The 18,399-nt window shown below is 43.3% G+C and overlaps 1 protein-coding gene across 2 annotated transcripts in view; it reads right to left on the bottom strand.

Moving 5' to 3' along the window:
• The window catches only part of MAPKAP1 (MAPK associated protein 1), a 168,784-nt gene that overhangs the window by 78,601 nt on the left and 71,784 nt on the right, over window positions 1-18,399 (bottom strand). Inside the window, exon 7 of one of the 2 annotated variants that reach the window (XM_066580758.1) lies at window positions 8,507-8,628. In XM_066580758.1, coding sequence (XP_066436855.1) covers window positions 8,507-8,628 — 122 coding nt within the window. The remainder of the gene's footprint in view (window positions 1-8,506; window positions 8,629-18,399) is intronic. The other variant, XM_066580759.1, reaches the window with a different exon arrangement.

Raw genomic sequence — 18,399 nt, 5'->3', positions numbered from 1 at the left:
TCAGACAGGGGAGTACTCCGTCGGTGCTCCCCCACATCGTGATCACAGGCTGCTGATGGGCTAGCATGGCAGTCCAGAGCCTAGTGAAGACATGGATCCTTATGAAGCCCTGCTTGTAGACAATATCAAAAATGATCAAATGAATGCAAGTTCAACTCCCCTGTAAGGACCAAATAAAAATGTTTGGAAAGGTTTAATAAAGTTTTTAAAAAAATTAAAAAATGTCAACGTTAAAAGAAAACCCATAAACAATCTAAACAATTACAAAAAATCCCACATGTTTGATATTGCTCATTCATAAAACTATTAAAATGTCACAATATTTGTCCCACATGGTGAACACAGTAGAAAAAAAGTACAGAATGCAGAGATTGCAGTGTTTTTTTTTGTTATCCCAACTCCCAAAGAACGGAATAAAAAGGGATAGAAAATGTGCATGTACCCCAAAATGGCACTACTAAAAACTGCGGCTCACCACGCAATAAACAAGCCCTCATGTAGTTCAAAAAAAACAAAAAATAAAAGTTATAAGTCTCAGAATATGGCGATAGAAAGAATTTCTTGTTTTAATAAAAAAGTGTATTTATTTTTTTTAAAAATAGTAGAACTATAAAATTTTAGTATCACCGTAATTATACTAACCCTCATTTTTAATGTACAGTGAACACCCTAAAACTAAACCCCACAAAAAATTTTTCATTAAACTCCATTTAAATTTTTTTTTTAAGTTTTTTAGAACATTATATGGTACATTAAATAGTTCCATTAGAGAAAAAAAACTTGTTACGAAAAAAAACAAGTCGTTGGACAAATAAAAAGTTACGGCTCTTAGAAAGCAAGTACGAAAAAAATTAAAATAAAAATTCGAAAAGTGGAAAAACCTCTGGTCCTGAAGCGGCTAGAAAACGAAATATTTTATATAGATTAAATCTATTTATTAAATGGGTCGTCTGGCAGATATTGATGACCTATCCTGGAACACCCTCCACACCTGAGTGCTGCAGTCACGTCATTGTATAACCTGCACAGCGCTGCTCATTTTGAAGTGGTGTTGCCTGGTATTGCAGTTGAATTCTATTCACATGGATGGGGCTCATCTGCATAAAGGCCAAGTGACCGAAGAGCGTGATGTCCCAGAAAGCCCTGTAAAGTGAAAGGACCTATTCTGGTCTTACTGTGCACTTATAATATGATGGCCAATGCACATGGACCAAAATGAATTTATTTCATATAGACATTCCAGGGACAACTTTACTGAATATTCATGAATCGCCATTTCCCGGACCCCACATGGGCTTACCCGTACCAGACGGACTCATATAATCATGTCTATATGCAGTATAAAGTGGCTTAAGCGCACGGCTCAGTTTTATGGGTTTGGTGACAGATGCTCTTTTAGATTTCTCCCTGGAAATGTGCCTGCTTTTTACCCGGATTGGAAACTGTGTAATAATCACTTTTATCCTTATTTTGATAAAATAAAACCAATTTATCTTTGCCTTTCCCGTTCTCATTAGCCATTATTAACCACTTACTGACCAAAGGGCATTAAAGAAGATGATCTATCGTGAGGAGCTTTGATACAACCAGACCGTGCAAAGCTTGTTGGAGATTTGAGGTTAGCCACGTCCGGCCTTGATGAACCCACCATTACTTTCATTAGTGCAGAAAGTCAGGCAAATCCCCAGATGTGGTGCCACTTCACCCAATTCACTGGCCTCAACCAATACTGTGTATTACCGCCAATGGCTGCTCCTTATTGGGATTGACCGATTCCACCGCAGAGCTCTTCATATTCTATTAGAGACCTGATTGTCATCCCAGCCATAAGGCTCCAGATTTTGGTGTTGATCTATGAAGGATGTTATCCAGTCTTACACAAATAAAGCCCAACCAGTGTGTGATCAGTTATGCCATTTTCAAATCCTCACCTTCTCAAGATCTCTACTTGCGGTCAATGAATGGAAACATTACATTCAGAATCTGAAAACCTTTCCTGATTATGTGCTACGGACGCTTGTTAAAGGGTCCCAGAAGTCAGGCCTCCACTGATCAGATAATAATCCTCTATTCTGATGACTTTTTCATGAGGAACAACACTATTTCTGGCCATTAGAGGACTTATAGCCTGTATTTGTAACCAGTTTTTCCCGCTCTAGATTTTATCTCTAATCTTAGTTTTGTCTGAGCTGGTCGGTGTAGACTAGCTGCTGTAATGGTTACCATACAACACACATGGAAAAAATAGCAGATCCTGCTCCCTAACTCTCTATAGCACATATGGAGGAATAATAAGGAGCACATTATACAGCAGTACTGAGCAGTGTAGGTGTGATTTCAGTAGCTGTGGCACAGTAAATACCTCAGCATTATCTGCTAGAGTCTGTCTCAATCCTACTCCACCCTCCCCTCTCCTCTCCATAGATTACTATGAGCCGTAAGAGACAATACTTTAGTGTTCTCTGTCTTGGTCTTTTCCTTACAAGAGATGGACTCCACTTGGCAACGAGCAGGGTATGGCAAATTAGAAGGAAGGGAGAACCCTGCTGTCCAGCACTTTTTTTTGTAGTTTTTCAGCACAAAAACATCACTTTAGGTAAATAAAGAAAATTGCACATCTGCTAGTTATCACACTGGCTACAACATTAATACAAGCTGTCTAGGCTGCCTGTCCACGGGCGTTTTTACATTGCGTTCCCCGTGGCAATAATCTGGCTGCGGGGAATGCAAAGCACGCTTTCCATAGCGTTGCTATGGAAAGCATAGCCCCCCTGTCCACGAGCGGAGAATCATAGTGATTCTCTGCTCGCAGCCGGCAAATCGCAGCATGCTGCGAATTGCCTTGATTCTCCGCGGTCAGCCTATCGGTCAGATAGGCCGACTGAGGAGATCCGTCTGCAGGCTCCTGATCCTGGGCGGCGGCTCCCGCGGCGTAGATCCACCAGGGGATACCGTACCGACCGTGGACAGACAGCCAAATATGGACAATGAAAGCTTGCATTCACTGACACCGAGCAGAGGTCTTATAAATAGCGGCTAATTAATAAATTATGGAAGAAAAATTGAATAACTTTTACTGTACAATAAACTTTGCACACTTTATTTTCATAAAACTGGGAAACACCTTCGAGCATAAAACTGCAAAATGCTGCAGCCTGTAGGTGCTGCACAGACTTTCCAGAATGACACTAAAAGTTTGTAAGCCGTTATACAGAGCTCACTCTTCCCTGCATTTACTGCTGCTGACAACGAGGTTCATACAGTCAGAGCAAAGAGCATTTCTTCTCTGCCCCAGCATCAAGCAAAGCTCTGGATGTAATACAAAGTATTATAAGCTGCACTGCCCTATACAAAGTACTAGAAAATGTAGGTATCTTCACATAAAAAAACATACTTATTAAGAAGCTCCTCACGATCTCCCTAAGTCGGACACTGAATGCCCCCTGCAATATAGGAGCCCAACTTAGCTGTGAAATGGGTTGTAGGATTAGGACATCCCCATTCTGTTAAAGGGGCTGTCCCGCAAAAAACAAGTTATCCCCTATTCACAGAATAGAGGATTACTATCTGATCAGTGTGGGTCTAACTTCTGTGACCACAACAGGTCATGAGAATAGGCATACCAAGGGTCTGCAAACAGATGGAGTAGTGGTCACATATGTGCAATACCACTCCGTGTATCTCAATGGGAGAAATAACTGAGAGCCTGAACTCCGCTATCTCCAGCAGTCCCACTGAAATGGAGTGACCGCATGCATGGTCAACCACCGTCGTTCTATTCATTTGGGGGCCTCTGAGACTCCCGTTCTCATGATATGTGAGATCCTAGTGGTCGGTCCCCCAACAATAAGATAGGGGATAACATTATTTTGTGGGACAACCCCTTTGAAAGGGTTGTTCCACAGAAAATATTGTTGATAATTACATCCAGACCATAATTGTAAACATTTTTTGCATTTACATTTATTTAAAAAAGTGTATTTAATCACAGATTTCCATGACTGATGTTATAAACAGCAGGTGGCGCTATTCTATCCCAAGATATTCCAGGACGGTTGTTAGAATAGCGCCGCCCTGCTGTCTTGATTTTGTGTCCATCTCAATAATTGTTCTACCTGCTCAATCTTGCTCCACTGGGTATGTGGAGGGATCCCCGCTGGGGTGAGAGACAAAGTTTGGGCTGCATTTAACTAGAAACAATGGGGGTACTTTATCGAAGTTGTGCAGCAGTTTTCGTCATCAGAAAGTCACAAAATGTTCGTGCAAGTGGGGTTTGCAACGTTTTGCTGTTGTATGCCTTTCAATCCACTTTTCCGAAGTGTCTACAAAAGTGGGTGGCGTTTGTGTAGAGTGATGGTTTTAGACAGACTTAAGAAATGTGACTTTTTAAGAAGTTGCTACATCCATCGCAATCTCATCCCACTAACTGAGTGGTGTAAAAGTGGATTTCACTTTTCTAGACCTAATACAAGGTCCGACAATTCATGACTTTGTCACAAATAACAGCAACAACAGCTGACTTAAAAAAAAAAACAAAAGCACACATAATAAATGTTTTTCGCGGTATAACCCCTTTAAGGATCTCCTAACTATAAACTGAATCTCCAGTGATCGGTTGTTATCTTTGCTAGAACATGACAACAAGTGTCCAATTTCCCCACAGTGCCACCACAGGGCAAATGGTGCATTACACAGTTTCTGTTGACCTCAATGCGCTATTTATCAGCCCATCCAAAATATGTTCTTGTGTAGCAACTAGCGAGTAGATGAGGGTCCTGAATTGGGTAACAAAGCGTAGTCGTCCTCAGTAAGTTCCTTATACAAAATACTGGATAAATCTTGTAATCTTAGCATTCAAAAAGAACATCATTTTTTTAAGAGGCTCATTTCCTCCTATATGTTTATGCTCATTCATGTGTAATTAGTAACTGGTCTTTGGGGGCCAATATATCCTTTTAGCCAAGTATAATAGAATATTACTGAGAACTTGTATGAAAAGAAGTATTTTCTAAAAAAAAATAATAATAATAAAAAGGGTAATTCTGTCTGCCATAGCGGCCATGCACTACAGCAACGTTCCAAGGAAAACACACAGGCCGTAGATGGACGCGGTGTGGACCGCGATGATGTGTACAACTGTTTACACAGTACCACCAGGGCACTTATCTGGAGAAGAAATATTTGATAAAGTAATGGAAAATGCAATGATGTAAAATGGCATCATAATTGTTACAGTATAGGGGAAGTTATTTCTAATGACTTAGTCTCTGTTCGCACGAACATCATGGTTTCCATCTATAATAGAGCCATGACAGCTAGGTCAGATCAGTTTTCTGATGGATACGGCAATCACTGACAGACCGCATTGACTTATAATGAGGTTCATTGGGTTTCCATCCTGATTTCAGTATTTTTAGTGCTGCAAATTGTGCAACTCTGGCAAAAATGAACCGAACCGTGCTCAAAACAGAGACCCTATTGGTCTGCGTTTAATTATTGGAAGCCAATGGTGCTGTTGAGTTTCATCTGGAAGCCGTTTTTGGCGATCCAGACGGAAACCTGTTATGGAACCCTGGGAGGACGGAGGAAGAAACGAGATGTGAACAAGCCCTAAGAGTAGCTCCCGCACTGGTCCATGTAATCTGTTAAATGGCTGCCATATATATTCCCATTTTCCCTGCATCGTCTACTTCAGGGGCAATGTCTACGACTGTCAACAGCTGGACGGAATGGGTAAAGTTTCTTCTTAGGCGGCCTTAACGCAGGCAAGAAAATCACGCGATTTTTGAGTGATGCGAGAGAACACTGAATTATGAAACCAATCATTTTTAATGACTTCCTTCCCATGTGCGATGTTGCGAGATTTGTAAATCGCTGAATGCCCTATCTTTCTGTGTTTTGATATTTTTTAATCGCCCAGGTTTCCCTATGGAGCCTCCGATTTATCGCATCGCAACACACAAACTTGCGATGTATGTGGGATGCGCTTTTAATATTACTCCTGTTGTAGTCTATCACACGGGTAAATCGCAGGCTGTAGTTATGCGACTTTATTTTCCAGGTAAAAGCATTGCTGACGCTTAAAGGGGTTGTCCCGCGGCAGCAAGTGGGTCTATACACTTCTGTATGGCCATATTAATGCACTTTGTAATGTACATTGTGCATTAATTATGAGCCATACAGAAGTTATAAGAAGTTTTATACTTACCTGCTCCGTTGCTAGCGTCCTCGTTCCCATGGAGCCGACTAATTTTCGGCCTCCGATGGCCAAATTAGCCGCGCTTGCGCAGTCCGGGTCTTCTGCAGTCTTCTATGGGGCCGCTCGTGCAGAATGCCGGCTCCGTGTAGCTCCGCCCCGTCACGTGCCGATTCCAGCCAATCAGGAGGCTGGAATCGGCAATGGACCGCACAGAAGCCCTGCGGTCCACGGAGACAGAGGATCCCGGCGGCCATCTTCAGCAGGTAAGTATGAAGACGCCGGACCGCCGGGATTCAGGTAAGCGCTGTGCGGGTTGTTTTTTTAACCCCTGCATCGGGGTTGTCTCGCGCCGAACGAGGGGGGGGGGGGGGGGTGTTAAAAAAAAAAAAAAAAAACCCGTTTCGGCGCGGGACAACCCCTTTAAATATCGCATGAGCAAATATGCGAAATCGCTGCAAGTTTCTCGCTGACGATATCGTGCTTGCCTCTGTGAAGTTAGCCTTAGGGAGAGCACTTATTGGGGTGAGGAGTCATCAACAGCCATGCATGCTCCTCTGGGAAATTTATGCAAATGAGAAGATGGAACAACGCCTTCACAGCGCCACCTATTAGAGGGCAGCATTACTGCAGGTCAATGTCTGCACTTCTAGCATGCCTTATAACAATGACTGGGAATCTAAACCAGAGACTTCTCCAAAGGAAACGATAGCGGACTGTCAAGGGTTAAAATAGCCAAACCAGCAGCGATCAAGTATTTCAGTATAAAACAGGATACTTTATGAGACAAACCTTTATTTAAACCGCTGTACTCAAGAGTTGTCATGTCTTTGGCCGTGAATCTGACCCCACGCAGTAACCGTTCTGATGTTCTCCGATCATCAGCTCTAGCTCGAACAATCCCTGGGGCCCGGCGGTTTTAAAGGACTGCCTTGGGTCTAACAAAGGCCCCCGGGGCTTTCCTGAGACGAGCTCAGTTAAGGAATGCTCTAACAGTGTATTCTAATGCAGCGGAATACATAGATTATTCCTCGGATATACTGGAAGTAACCGGAATTCAGCCCTATTCGGCAGTGTATCCTGCGTGCGATGAACCAGCAACTATATCCTTAGGTTACAGTCCTGGGATTCCATAAACGTCTTGTCTTGCCATTGTCAACCTCGTGCTCTTTACATTAGCAATAAGTGGACACCAGCAGCAAGACTGGCCTTGTATTTATGCAGCTGGCCTCTGAAGTAGTTAGAACTCGCCTCGACCTTGAGAAAGACTCAAGAACGAGGCAGCGGGTTCCTGGGCGGTGATTAATTGACCTGGTCTCACTTTCCTGCGAGCAGCAGCAGAGAGAGATAATTCACAGATACACCAGATAAAGGCTAAGTCTTAAAAAAAAAAAGAAGAAGAAGAAGAGTGCACAAAAGACAAGACGGCGAAAAGGCGAAAGGAGGAAAAGAAATAGGGGGAAAGCAGCCCAGCCCAGCAGACCATTTGCGGCAGCTAACGACTTGTTCATTATGAGTGATGATGGATAAAGGCTTCTCACGCTGCGATGGGATGGAGATTTATATGCATAGTTCTGTCTCCCAACTTGGGAGAGAGATCATCATCATTTAATTCTATCTCAGCGGTCAGAGATGGGCATCCAGAGGAGCTGGGTACCACGGCGTGCTGTCAGCTGGCACAATCTGAACGCGTGCAGCTGGAACATCTGGAGTAGGCTGCCCATAGCCCGGGTTGAACAATAGACTCTGGAGCGCTGCCAAATTGCTTGCAGACGTTGGCAGCAGAACGAGGCTCCTGTCCCCTCTCCATCTCGCTCTCTCTTTATGAGGATCTGATCTCTCCCAGGCTCTCTTATCTCTCCCTGGGAATACGGCCTTGAGATTGCTCTCCCGTGTCCTTCACCACCTTATCTCTCACCACTTTTATTAAAAACTTGCTCCCCCTTTACTCCTCGCCTGTCGATAGCTTGTTAAATCTTGTGATGGATGGGACGCTGGTGGTTGGGAAAGGAGCAGGGGGCTTGGGAACAAATTTAACTTTAATGTATTCACGGACTGGGTGAAGAATGTGTCCATTTTTGGTGTAGTGGTTAAAAAGAGAGAATTAGTAAGTTCAGAGTCATATTATTAACTCTCGACGGGTCTAATCGATTAATTATATATTCCAATTTTTTTCTTTTTTTAAGAAATCTAGTATGGTCTATCCATTTTTGCCCCAAAAATGGCCCACCGGGTAGTTTCTGCTGGTACTCATGTACAGCAAATATGTATGGGTAGCTGTAGAATAAAATATGCAATTCGTTCACGAACCTAATAACCGACCTGAGTTCCTCTGCGAGCCTTTCCTTCTTTTCAGAGCTTTCTCCAAGATCTCCCTCATCGTCACAGTCGTACTGTCCACTTGGATCAAGGAGAATCCATGGGCTGCATTTCTGTTTCGGAGGAAATATGAAGAAAATTAGGAAGAAACATAATTGAGGTTACTAACTGGTAACCGATCATAAAGGGCTACTCCAGCAAAAAAAACAAACAAGCACATTTTTCCATCCCTGCCCCCCTCACCTGATTGCCTGTCAAACTCTGCAAGTCTCTTCTGTGTGTTACAGGCACTTCCCTGTAGTGCAGCCCCTAGTGTGATGTTCATCAGCCACCGTCTTTATAGTGAGATTTTTTTTTAACTTTCAGTTTCTTATCCATCCCATAATGCATCAGCATTAGCTGCAGGCATTACCATTTCTGCCTGCTGGGGCGACAGTTTAATTATCATTGCTTTTAAATTTCACCTAAATAGGCTACAGACCATAAGTACACAGTCAGATGGGTGGGCTGTGATCGTCTTCATTACTGTGTGACTGGAGGTGCACGATCATCATCAACAACTGTGATTAGGTGCATCTATGTGCCTCTAGGCAGTTTGTCTGGTAGGATCCGCATAACAGCATCACACAGACAGAAAAACTGACTAGAAACTGAACACATAACCCCAAGTAAACCTGAGTTGGTCAGAATTGAGATCACATAACTATATGAGGAAAAAGAAAACAGCAGTTTCAGATAGGAAGGAATAACTAACCAAGGTAACATTAGCCAACTTATATATACTGGGCGGGACTAGCTACATAATGAATGCAAAATAAAAGGCACCAGAGTGGCCCTGTAAAGAGGTGGTTTCGGGAGAAAAAAGTGGACCCGAAATCTGTTCATCTCACCCGTTTTCCCTGCCGCACCTATTCCAACAGTGCCCATTCCCCCACTATACTCTTCTTCCATCTCTAGTGATGACTTCCCGTTACAGGAACATGTGACAGCTAAAGCCAATTGCTGGCTATATGTAGCTCGAGATCAGCTGGTAATCAGCCGCAGCGGTCAGCTGTGCCTGTGACAGGAGGTCAGCGCTGCAGTGCAGCGGGGGACCAGGCATCGCTGGAGCTGCGGGAGATCAGGTGAGGAGCGTATGACTTTTCTTATCTTTTTACACTGCTGAGCAGATTTCAGTTGCACCTTTTCTCCCTCTCTGTGCAAAACTTTACAAATGTTCGGAGCGGAGTGTTTTAAGAAAAGAAGTGCGAGCGGCAAAACTCAAGTGACAGCCGCGCTCTCGTCATTTGGGCCCCACGGGGAGCAGAATTGAAAAGCGCTGGGCACTCAATGTTCTAAAACACTTGGGGATTAGGAATGAATGTTCAATCGGCCAACAGCTACCTTACCCAACGCGCCCCATACACATGCATGCTCAGCTTAGTGTAAATGTGCTCGGAATGTAGAGAGGGGACAAAGCCAATGTCAGATACCTCTGGCAGCTTCTTGTCTCCCTGAGGACGAAACGATCGGGCAGTTGAAATCCAGCAGTCCATTACTTATCTGTCCATGACATCTGTTGTCGAGGGAGAACCGGGCGGCCCCATACAAATTAGATAATCATTGAGGTTAGTCAATATATATCTAATGTGTATGGCCACCCTAAGCTGATTACAAGTCAAAGCTTCAATCAGCATCTTCATTGGACCGACTTGACTAATTGTATAGCCAAAGTGGAGGAGCCCAACATCCAACAATAGATCTTCCTTGTAAAGGGACCAATGAGGGACCCAAGGGACTCCACATTGAAGATACACTTTCCTCTACTTAAAGGGCACCTTGGATGAAAATTCTTTCTTCATTCATTATGTAACTAGTCTCCAAGTATATAAAAGTCGTCTAGTATTACCTTGTTTAGTTACTCCTGTCTATCTGAAATTTGTTAAAGTCCTTCTTTTCTGGTGGGTCATGTGATCTCATTGGGACTGTGTAGGAATTACTTAACTTTGTATCTCTCAAGAAGTCTAGATTTCAGTCACCAGGGCTTCTTGTATGATAAAAATGCATGGATGAGACTTTTTAACTGCATCCTGTATAATAAAGTATCCATGCCATGAATATAGATCAGCCATAAAATGCATCTATGGAGAACCCAGCTAAGACTACCAAACTCTCAAGACAGAAGATAACTGCTGAGAAGGAGGCTCCTTAGTGATCTCCGCTGTGAGGATTTGGAATTAATACTCTTTAGGGGCTACATTAGGCAAAGTGGTTCCAAAGTTTCATTTTAAGTTTTGGTCTGGATTGAAGCATCCTTAAAAGGGAATTGGTTTGGGTTCAGGCTCACGTCAATATGAAGTGTGTACGGTGATAATGTATACAGTTGGAAGGAATGTAAACTATATAATGTTATGGGAACTTTTATACATGTCCGTAAACCTTCGTAGTAGTTGCATTGACACTTTAAGACAAAGATTCACATTCTCTATGACATGTTTTTCCTTATTCATATAATTCATGTTTCTGTCCTGAAAACCAAAAAAGTAAATCTCCAACCAGATGAACTATATTCCAGACACCTACATCATTACTGGAACACAGCCCCACACTGACAAAAGGACGGTGCCAATGCAGTGTGAGGCTTCATTCACATCAGCGTGGGAGGCTCCATGAACATGCCAATGTGCATAATGCCATCAAATGGAACCCATTATAGTCAGTGGATTCTGTTCGACGCCATTCGGGTCCGGCATGTGTCAGATCCAGCACTTTTGCATTTGCCATTGGTTGGCTGTATGGAGGGAGCTGAACGATGGAAGTTTCAATCGGTAATGTGAAGAAGCCCTGAGCAGCAATGTAATAAAACTTTTTCTAACAGTGCAAGTAAATTCGCACTCTACTACTACACAGCTGTTACTTGGGTGGTCCTGGAAGACTATTTGGATTGTAGGTGATGGTGAAGGTGTATAACTAGAGATGAGCGAGTATAGTCGCTAAGGCTAACTACTCGAGCGAGTAGTGCCTTAGCCGAGTATCCTCCCGCTCGTCTCTAAAGATTCGGGGGCCAGTGGCGGGCGGGGAGCACCGAGGAGGAACGGAGGGGAGATCTCTCTCTCCCTCTCTCCCCCCCGCTCACCGCGGCAACTCACCTGTCACCCGCACTGGCAGCCGAATCTTTAGAGACGAGCAGGAGGATACTCGGCTAAGGCACTACTCACTCGAGTAATGTGCCTTAGCGAGTATACTCGCTCATCTCTATGTATAACTTCTTCATGCTCATTCTGCATGGTTGGTTTTGGCAAGTTAGGCTAGTGTAGATTTATTATAGAAGCCATATTCATACCAGCGATGTTTGAGGATATACAACCTGATAGCATTGCACATGTAATACATACAGTACACAATCTATTATATACTGCAAGTGTATGGATTATACGTGAGTGATGAATTATGCATTGCATCAACATTTTTTCGCCCGCTTTCCAAGAGCCCTACCTTTATTTTTCTGTCAGTTCCGCCATGTGGGGGCTTCTGTTATTGCAGGACAAGCTGTATATTTTAATGGTCCCATTTAATGTACCAAAAAATGTACTGAAAAACTTTTTAAAATGTTTAAGTCGGAATGGAAAAAAAATTGAATTCTGCCTTTGGTTTTTGATTTCGTCTTCAGGGCATTCATTGAGCAGTAGAAATATGATCTTAATGTTATTCTACAGGTTCTACCATTATAGCGATACATTTCTAAAGTTTTTATCCTGCTTTACTGCTTAGAGAAAAGGGAAAAAAAATTTTGACAAAAAACTGCTGTGTCACCAAATATTGGGTCCCATAACTTTTATTTTTTGCTGATGGGACCATGACTTTTTTCCGTTGTACACTCAGCAGGATAAATAATGTGATATTTTAATAGTTTGGACTTTTTCAGATGCTTTGATAGCAATTTCTTTAAATTTTATAATGCTTACCTAAAAAAAAAAGTGTGTTTTTTTTTTGGATTAACTTTTATATTATATATTTATATGTTTTCTTATTACCATTTTTATTACTTTTTTCACATTTCTTTCAGTTGACAACTGTATGTACTGCGCCTGAGTTGCCATTCTATTACACAATGCCAGAGGTCTACTACAATGGCAGTCGTAGAGGCTTTCACTAAGCGTCTGGCTACACACAGAAGGGGGAGGGGTCAACTGGGTGACAGAAGAAGCCCCTCACTCAGTCTAACTACTTAGATGCCAACAGTTACCACAACATCTAAGGGGTTAAATGGTTGAAATCAGAGTTCTCTCTGATCCCACCACCTGGAGGTGGGTGTCAGCAATGTTACCCAGCCAACACCCTTCATATTATGGAGTGAGCTCAGCTCCTCATCCGACTCGTTTCAATCCCTGCCGACGTACGACGAATGTTGGGAAAGGTATAAAAGTAACATTAAGCCTAAAATAACGTTGAAGGTAAACAAGAGGTAAAGGCATTTGCACCATTTGCTTTTCTGCAGCTCCTCATCTTGTTGAAATCTTGAAGACAATCATTTCCCTCTGACCCCTTCCATTTTCATGGGGCTTTGCTAGAGAGGTAAAGTTTGACTATTCTGGTCCCTAATGGCTGATAATAGTATAATAAGTAGTTCTTCTGCTAAAACAAGGGGCCTTACAGACAGAGTCATCCGAGGTAAGAGAGAAGAAAGGAAAAATGGCTGATGTCTTCGAACATACAAAATTCCCTAAGTTTTGATTGCGATATGAGAAGACGGGGAGAACAATGCTAAGGAGGGAACTGCTAGGAGGTACACCATTTAGTGTTCCTTTAAGAAGCAGCAGCCTAAAGTTATACATCCATTGTAGTAGTATATAGCCTACCTCCAAAATTTGACAATGCTCAATGAGATTGTGGAAAATAACCTATGACCAATCTTTCCGACGTCTGTCGGTGGACTTGGTATAAAGCCTTCATTCACTTGTGGAACTTTTGTTAAGTTTACGTAAAAGTTGCCTAAGTGAATGCTAATGCACGCCAATGTGAGAGATCTCATCAACCCTTATGGCCACGTTAGACATCTCCTGGGTTCCAACAAGTAATATCACGAGGTTTGGACATGGTAAATTACTATTATCTTCAATCCGTAAGGACTCGGTAAAATGTTTTGAATACTTGACGAACCCGTATAACAGAACTAATAATTCAGTAATCTGATATTCATGCAATGATCTTCATATGAAATAGGATTGTCTCAATCCATTTACTGGATCTAAACAGAATACTTGGGCCCGACGTCACAATATGTATTTGTATGTCTTGGGTTAAAAACACAAGCCCGGGCTACTGTTGATGGATGGTGCAGGATACCTATAAAGAATGGGATACTGTGTTCTTTCATTAGACTGTGCTTTTGTTACTGAGCGCACAGAACGGCTGTAGGACCCTTGCAATTTGTATCCTACTGCTCTACCTGTAGACGCCTCATCCAACCTGCCATGTATAAAGCTGGCGGTGATAAGTGAAACCTCCTCCTGTCTTTAATGATAGCGATCATTCTCAGCTAACGGGTCTCTCCATCTTCCTTTATGGCCACGGCCTGTTTCAGCCGGGGCAGGGAGGGAGAAGATGGAAGGAGGGGGGCCCTCAGAGGAAGGAGAAGATGAGTTGCTGTTTCTCTGACATGCCTTGCAGGCCCAATTCAGGAAAAAAGGAACTTGAGAGTGTGATGCAGATACGGAGAGTAGAAGGCGCTCTACCCCTCATGACCAACGTACATGGTTCTGTTAAGTGGGGGGGCCAACTTTATGGAGACATGCGGACAACCCAATCCATCTTCAAAATTTTGCATCTATCTTTCGTCAAAGCGATGTGGCTGCGATGAGACTGCCTCGTGGATACGGTTCAACTTTCTAAGACGTTAACCCCTCTTTGACAGAATTCTATAGCAACCGTGACCGCCGCCAAGAAAGTACAGCAGATCAGACCTGGATCGTTCAGGGAACGTATAGAAGTTGCCAGCCTTGGTTATGCCTGTTCACTCAGCTGGAGCACAAATGAGACACAGATGTATTTCAGCTCTTGGCATAAAAGAGACAGCTAATGGCTTTATTTCATGGCCTGTCTTCCCAGTTGGGCACAGGTACTCAGGGTGTGAACTAGCTGCCCCCCCTCCTCTATCCTACTCTCTAACAGTTATTGATTGCCCTTGCGGATAGCCGCTGCTGATTCCTAGCAATCGGCTTCCAGACAAGGACTGCTGGGTATTTAGAGCAAGATGTGGCCAGCGCTCTGTTTGCATTGGCAGCGGCTGGTGTGGGCAACATGACTGCAAACACTAGCGGCTCTGGTAGGTCTCACAAGAGGAGACAGGCATGCAGTGCATGCTCAGGAGGTCTACGCAAATCAACCGTTAGACAGGCCAGGGCATGGGAGTCCGCGTTAATTTCAAGGATTTAGGCACGGTTTCTTTTTTTGATTGTTTCCAATGTCGTTATATAAAGAAGAAAAAAAAATAGCTAATTAAATCTGAAACTGTCAAAACAATTTCTATATATTACAAAAAAGGGCTGAAATGTACAACGGCAGTCAAAGAGAGGTAGACGCTAGTGAGGAAACCGCAGTATATGACCCTCTAGAATCAGAGATCGGGGACACAGTTCTAGTATTTACACTATTTGGCTACGAAATTGACAGCTATTTCCATGCAACTATAGAAACCGCTCAAGACGTGACCAATGGCTGTGCTCCGACTGTCATGCTAGAAGAAGTCATGGCGAAAGGCTGCTACAGCAGGGAATGCATGTTATCTGAATGGACGTAATCATTAGATTGTTTCATTATGATAAAAAAGGAAAAAAAAAACATTAGTGGGAATAATTTATCAAACCTCGTCAGACAGAAAAAAAAATTCTTGTTGCTAATAGCAACCAATAAGTGCTCAGTTTTCATATTGTTTAATATTGAATTGTCTGCGAGTTTTCTAGAAACAGCGCCACTCTTGTCCACGGCTCGTCCAACATAGCGGTTTATGGTATATGCATATAGTATTGCATAACTCACCTACTATTCTGCTCCTCTTTACGGTAAGTACTGGATAGAGTTTATGAATTGGAGGAAAGTTTTATGGAGCTCAGTTACACTGGATCCAAATATTCGGACTATGGAGTAGCGGTCTTCTACACTGAATGGCCGCTTTATTAGAAACGCCCATCTAGTGCGCGTTGGACCTTCCTTGGCTTTCAGAAGCGCAGCATTTTATCATGGGCAACATTCCACTAGGTGTTCTGCAGGAATATCGGCCCCTGCGGACAGGAAGCTTCTTGTAGTTGCTGCAGAATAGATGGAGATGCTGACATGTTGTGACCAGATGACAGGAAGGGGTCATCGATTCATGCTGCTCCGCTGATCCTCCACTGTTGTTCAAGGAGGCACAATTAGAGAACCCGATGTATACTCCTTATGGAGTTTAATGGCATTTAGAATCAGGAGTCCGGACTCATGGTTATTTTTTAAAAATCGGTTGGTCACTCCCGACCAGATTATTGCAATAATTGCGCAACACTACACGGAACGACTGCCAGGTACTTAAGTGGCCGACAGCCGCTCCAACAGTTATTGCTCCTATGCTTCCACACAGGCATGATAATCGCTCACTGAAGGGAGGCGGAGCGGGCCGGTGATCTCAGAGTAAACTTTTATCATTCAAGAGTTTGATGGCAAGGCAGGCGCACACAGTGATCACTAGAATAGCCGATCAGCGAGTCACCTTCCCCTCCAAAACTCCATTATGCTTTATCAACACAATAGGGACCCAAACTTTCTTCTTTCTATAAGCTGTTGACTTTGACCAACGGGGTTCTGGAGGCAACAGCTGGTGGAGGTAATAGGGAGGGGGAAAAGTGGCCGTAGCTCCATAAAAGGTTAGCAGAGGGGTAAAAAGAAGGAGAAGCGGCTGTCTGGTATTACAGGACAATTCTACGGCTACTTACTAAGGTGGATTTAGACAAGACGAATGTTGGGCAAGCGATGCCCGACACTCGTCCCCGCATACACGGGAGCTAGCATCACTGGCTCACTCACAAAGCGGCCAGCAGGGGGGCGGCTGGAGGAGATTTCTCTCCTCGCTCTCCTCCGCCCCCTCGCCATTGATTCCTTTGACAATACTGAACGGCTGCTATTTAAACTGAATGATGATCACTCAGCTGATCGTCCATGGTTTACGCAGCATTAATGATAAGGACAGAAGCTCTTTAATGTCTATGGGAAATGCTGGATGATAGCCCAAGTCTATTGTGCCTCTCCTACAACTGTATTCCCCTGAAATAAGCAGATAGAGAGGTATTTGGCAGCCACTTATCTCCTTGCACTAGTACATAGCTGGCTAAACTGAATGTGCATGTCAGTGGTGGAGTCTGCTCTGATGGAGTTAGAGGGGTGTCGGAGATTAGTTAGCAGTGAAACCTCAAACTATGCAAACATACAAGGCGCCGAAAAAAAAGGGCACTGGGTGGGCTAGTGATCAAAACCTTCAAGTTCTTGGTAAATTACCCTAACAATGGCAAGCAGAGGTGCAGGGTCCAATCTGGATAAACATATCTGCTAACGTTTAAGGTGGAGATTATCCTAATGATCTTCATATCGCCTGGCATCAGAGTAAAAACACAACGCTAACCGTCTCAAATTTCAATAGGGTTAGAATATTACATTTCTATAAGAGAAGAACTGGAGGTACAACAGGAAGACCCCCGCTCCTTGTAAAAAATGTTTAACTCACATAACACTCTTGTAAACCAGACAATTATGTAAGAGGTAGAACTTACCTGTACCCACTAAAGGCTTTGTACATTACAGCAAACATGGTGTAGATACAGACAGTACTGACTCCCTGTTTCTCCCTGTAAATGGTGTAGATACATATAGTACTGCCTCCCTGTTTCTCCTTGTAAATGGTGTTGATGCAGACAGTACTGCCTCCTTGTTTCTTCCTGTAAATGGTGTAGATAAGGACAGTACAGCCTCCCTGTTTCTCCCTGTAAATGGTGTTGATGCAGACAGTACTGCCTCCTTGTTTCTTCCTGTAAATGGTGTAGATAAGGACAGTACAGCCTCCCTGTTTCTCCTTGTAAATGGTGCTGATACAGATAGTACTGCCTCCTTGTAAATGGTGTAGATAAGGACAGTATTGCCTCCTACTTTCTCCCTATAAATGCTGTAGATGAGGACAGTACTGCCTCCTTGTTAATGGTGTAGATACAGACAGTACTGCCTCCCTGTTTCTCCCTGTAAATGGTGTTGATACAGACAGTACTGCCTCCTTGTTTCTTCCTGTAAATGGTGTAGATAAGGACAGTACTGCCTCTTAGTTTCTCCCTGTAAATGCTATAGATTAGCACAGTACTGCCTCCCTGTTAATGGTGTAGATACAGACAGTACTGCCTCCCTGTTTCCCCCTGTAAATAGTGTGGATACAGACAGTACTGCCTCCCTGTTTCTCCCTGTAAATAGTGGGGATACAGATAGTACTGCCTCCCTGTTTCCCCCTGTAAATAGTGTAGATCCAGATAGTACTGCCTCCCTGTTTCCCCCTGTAAATAGTGTAGATCCAGATAGTACTGCCTCCCTGTTTCCCCCTGTAAATAGTGTAGATACAGATAGTACTGCCTCCCTGTTTCCCCCTGTAACTAGTGTAGATCCAGATAGTACTGCCTCCCTGTTTCCCCCTGTAAATAGTGTAGATCCAGATAGTACTGCCTCCCTGTTTCTCCCTGTAAATAGTGTGGATACAGATAGTACTGCCTCTATAGAGGAATTTTATCAGGAGATTTGCGGCTGTTTTAGGGGGAAACCATTGCTGGTTTTGCCCCCAAAGATTACAACTTTTTTATTTCACGCCTCTCTTATTCTTTTTTGTTTGAGTACACAGAGTT

The sequence above is a fragment of the Eleutherodactylus coqui genome, chromosome 10 (assembly GCF_035609145.1).
Source record: "Eleutherodactylus coqui strain aEleCoq1 chromosome 10, aEleCoq1.hap1, whole genome shotgun sequence".
Classification (NCBI taxonomy): Eukaryota; Metazoa; Chordata; class Amphibia; order Anura; family Eleutherodactylidae; genus Eleutherodactylus; species Eleutherodactylus coqui.
Note: the sequence above shows the minus strand (reverse complement) of the source record. Positions and strands in the feature narration are given on the sequence as shown.